The sequence below is a fragment of the Brachypodium distachyon genome, chromosome 3 (genome assembly GCF_000005505.3).
Source record: "Brachypodium distachyon strain Bd21 chromosome 3, Brachypodium_distachyon_v3.0, whole genome shotgun sequence".
NCBI classification, from domain to species: domain Eukaryota; kingdom Viridiplantae; phylum Streptophyta; class Magnoliopsida; order Poales; family Poaceae; genus Brachypodium; species Brachypodium distachyon.
The window spans coordinates 45320147-45324471 of NC_016133.3; the positions used below are offsets into that span (position 1 = coordinate 45320147).

Consider the following 4325-nt stretch of genomic DNA (forward strand, 5'->3'; position numbering starts at 1 on the left):
ACGTCGTGTCGCTCAATCCTGCGGACACACCTTTTTGTGTGTTCCTACTCGAGTGGCAATAAGGGTTGGATGAACGTGTACGGGTAAATTGGCACACCCTGCAGGGATAAATCTTTCGGAAAGCCGTGGCCGCGGTTATGGACGACTTGGTTGGTCATTACTTGATCATAGAGAACTTAACCAACTTAATCTCAACAACTTGAGTAGTAATTAGCCTTTAATCATGGATATGCTTAAACTGCTAAAGTGTGAGTGTCCTTTGGATTGCTTCCTCACAGGGTGTTGAGGGGGTGATATGAGGATTGTGTTGTTTGGTGTTTAGTAAATACGTTAATCACCTCACTTGGTAGACGCTTCTTATCCTCTACTTAGACGATGTCATTAGTGTGTCTCTCCAGATATATCTGCTACTGCATAACCCCACTTTACCCTCCTTTGAGACATGTTGCATACTAGCATAGATCTCCCCGTAAGTCTTGCGAGTACTTTGTACTCAGTTGCTTTGCAACGTTGTTTTTTCTTCAGAGGTTCCAGCGGAGCAGGTAAGCCGCTAGCTTCTTCGTGGAGAACGACGTTGGATTCTATGTTTAGCCAGGAGATCCGGATCAGGGTTCTAAGACTCGTGGCGGGTTTTCCTTCCAGCTTCCAACCTCTTCAGGCCATGCTGTATCCTTGTCCGTACTCGGACATAACTCGACTTCCGCTGATGTAATGATGTAATGTTGGAACATGTGTCCTCTCTTTGTAATATTTGTTATTCTGCTCCTTGTATGAGCTTTGTAATTACTCTCTTCTGTAGAGTTTTGGTAATGATATTCATGTTGAAAAGTCATGCGGTGAGCACCTTAATGCATGTATGTATTGAAGTGTTTATCGTAGGTTAAGAACCTGAGGCTTGAATTATGCAAGGGTTAGAAATTTGGGGCTAAATTGCATAATTCCGGTCCCGGGGTCTTACACGTCTCCATAGTAAGAGGAGACCACCACTTTTGCCATCACTTTACTCCATGATTGCATGGTCGAAACCTAAATTTCTTCTCATGTTTTCCGCCCTAGCTTTGGTCAGATGTGTCTCGGACAGGAAGACCACATCTGCTTTCACACGCCCCTGGAGCTCCAGGAGCGCCTTTCCAGCCGAAGATTTCCCCAATCCTTGGCAATTCTAACCGAGGATCTTCATCACAACCAGAATAAACTCCCCAAAGAACAGGATCTTACGAAAATTGGAGACGATCTGGATCGAAGGGAAGAAGCTCGCCAGCAGAGAGCGCCCCAAGGAAAAACCCTAGATCGGTTTCACGAACAAGCGTGCCCGAAGAAGGAACAGAAAGGACTCATTGCCGGTGATCGATGTGAGTAGGTATACTCACCGCCGGGGGCGGCGGGAGGAGGTGGAGTCACCGCAGGGGTTCTGCGGGAGTAGATGGCCGCTGGCCCTAACTCATCGCGAGAGCCTTGGGTGTTTGCAAGTGGACACACTCGGTATTGCTTCGTACGCGTGTTTGATGTCTTGCCTTCTTGCTACTGGCACTGTGTGAGTGTGATTTCGTTGCCTTTTTTCTGGATTTGCGTAGTCTTTGGTGTTTTAAGAATAGGCAATGTGATATCTACCAACCTTGGAAACAGTTTGGTCAAAATTTAAGAAAAATACTCATTTTCGGTGGGAAATGGAAAATCATCCACTTTTGTCGAATGGTTTTCTTGGCTTAGTTTGACAAACTTGGATCCAAAATGGGCCAATCCTCTAACAAAGCACCACGTAACCCAACTTATAGCGGTTCAAAGTTCAAATCACTTAAAATGCATGTCAAGTTATCTATTCAAAGACACCATTGACAAGTCGAGAAGGATGCAATTAACCTTGCCAATCAGGGTTGTTATAGTACTTTGAAGAACTTGCTCTGTTGCTTCTGAATTTCTGATCATTTCAGATACGATGCACATAAACACGTCGAGTAGAATTTTATTCTACTCCCTCTGTTCTTAAATTCTTGACTCAAATTTGCCCAATATGAATGTATCTATTCTTAAAATGTGTCTAGATACATAGATATACATGTAATATTTCGACAACAATTAAGGAGCAGAGGTAGTATTTTTTAGGCTAATTTTCCCACAGAATTTCAGAGTTGTGATTCTGACGAAGCTGTCGATGGATCGGACGTGGCATCAACTCCTTGTCCTTGGGACGGTGCGAGCACGGAGGGGATGCTTCATGAGGGTGGTGAAATCCAGCATCTCCGTCATGTCCACCGCCTCCCCCTCCGCCGCCGGCAGCCACTCGAGCTCCCTCACGAGGCTCCCCACGAAGAACTCCAGGTGCAGCAAGGCGAGCGTGTACCCAGGGCACATCCTGCGGCCCGCGCCGAAAGGCATCATCCTGATCTCCCTGCTCCCCGTGATGTCCACGCCGCACCCATCGCCGCCGTCCAGGAACCGCTCCGGCCGGAACTCCCGCGCGGCGGCCCACACCGCCTCGTCGCGCCCGAACTCGGCCACCAGGAAGTTGACCTCCGCGCCGTTGGGTATCCTGTAGCCGCCGATCTCCGCGCCGCGGTCGCTCTGGACGCCGTGCGGGAGGAGGAAGTGCGCCGGCGGGTGCAGCCGCAGCCCCTCCAGCACCACGGCCTTCAGGTATGGCATCACTTGAAGGTCGCTTTCGTTGAGCTCCGGCTTGGCTTTGACTTCTTCGTACACCTTGGCTTGCATCTCCGGATGGGTCACCAGCTCCGCCATAATCCACTCTAGCAAGGTCATCGTGCTGTCTGTTCCACCGCTTAGGAACTCGGAGCAGAGGCTTACCAGCTCGGAGTCCGTGAGCCCGCGGTCGCCTTCCTCGGCCACGCGCAGCGTCAGGAGGAAGTCGGCGTAGCACGGCGGCTCGTCGTTGGCGGCGGCGCCGACGCGGGCACGCCTTGCTTCGATGAACGGGAGGAAGATCTCGTCCTGCCTCCGGCGCACGGCGAGGTGCGCGGCCCAGCGCTTCCGGAAGAGCCTCTTGGTGAGCGCCGGGAAGAAGGAGAAGAAGGGGAAGCCGGTGATGGTGCGGACGACCCACAGCTGCAGCTCCTGGATTTCGTCGAGCACCTCCGGGGCGAGCCCGCTGGCGCCGAGGCTCATGTACACGAGCAGCTCGAACATGGCGTTCCGGAACGGCGTCCTCACCGTGACGGCCCGCGATCCGTCGCCGCCGCCGCGCGCAAGGAGGTCGCGGACGAGCGCGTCGCGCATCCGGCGCCTGGCCGGCGCGAACAGGCTGACGCGGGCCGGGTGCAGCGCCTCGGAGGCGAGGTTGCGGCGGACGAGGCGCCAGTAGGCCCCGTAGGGCGCCGCGTTGATGTTGCGGGAGCCGGAGGTGAAGAGGAGGCCCGGGTCGAAGAGCCGCGGGCGGTCAGCGAAGGTGGAGCCGCTCTGGACGAGGACGCGGTGGGCGAGGCAGCGGTCGGAGACGAACACGAGCGTGCGGAAGAGGCGGACGGAGATGACGGGGCCGTAGCGCGCGTGCAGCTCCAGGAGGAGCGGGCCGAGGTCGAAGATCGATCGCCGGAGCGCCAGAAACTTGGCCAGGAAGAGCAGCGCCGGCGGGCCGGGCGGGAGCTGCTCCTGCTTGTTCTTGCCGTTGAGCAGGAAGAGGAGCGCGGCCGTAAGAGAGAAGGAGAGGGTGATGAGCAAGAGGAGCGTTGGCCAGATCGTGAGCTCCATTAGTTGTTGCAACTCTCAGTTCATCTGATCGAGTTTATCCATCCTCAACCTCAAGTATGCACTGCTCGTCAGAGTTAAATTAGTTTTTTTAGTGGTGCTTGGTTTCCTGGCGCGTATTCAGTTCTTGTCGTTACTGAAAGAAACAAGGGAGTACTAGTCAACTATGATTAGTCGATTATAAATATCATCGCAAACTGAGGAATAGACTCGTGAGTCGTGAAACAACCACCAGAAGGGTTGCGTACGTGCTCGGACGCGAAAGAAATTCGGATTATCAGAAGTTCAAAAGAACGAGAATGAAGAGGACGCAGGACGCGCTGATTTTTTTTAAATAATACGATTTTTTTAATCATTTTGAAAAATAATATGCGTTTTCCAAAACTCTCAAAAATAGGCATGGGCAAGGCCGAGTGGGCCCAGTCGGCCTGGCTCAAGCCGAGTAGGCCCAGTCGGCCTCGGGCAGGCCGACTGCAGCCCGCATGCTCAGCCCGCAGGGCCCTCACGAGGCAGTCGGCCTGGTCCAGACCGACTGAAGCCCAGTCAGCTTCGCCTAGGCCGATTGGCCCAGTTTGTTTCAGTCAGCTTGGGCCAGACCGATTCAAAATAATTCCATTTTTTTCGGA

The 4325-nt window shown here is 53.1% G+C and overlaps 1 protein-coding gene across 1 annotated transcript; it reads right to left on the reverse strand.

Annotated features, from left to right (window-relative positions):
• Window positions 1–1911: 1911 nt before the first annotated feature.
• LOC100822142 (cytochrome P450 89A2) lies at window positions 1912–3855 on the reverse strand. Its single transcript, XM_003574950.4, has one exon. The coding sequence runs from the start codon at window positions 3700–3702 to the stop codon at window positions 2170–2172; it is 1533 nt and encodes a 510-aa protein (XP_003574998.1). The 5' UTR covers window positions 3703–3855; the 3' UTR covers window positions 1912–2169.
• Between the last annotated feature and the right edge of the window lie 470 nt (window positions 3856–4325).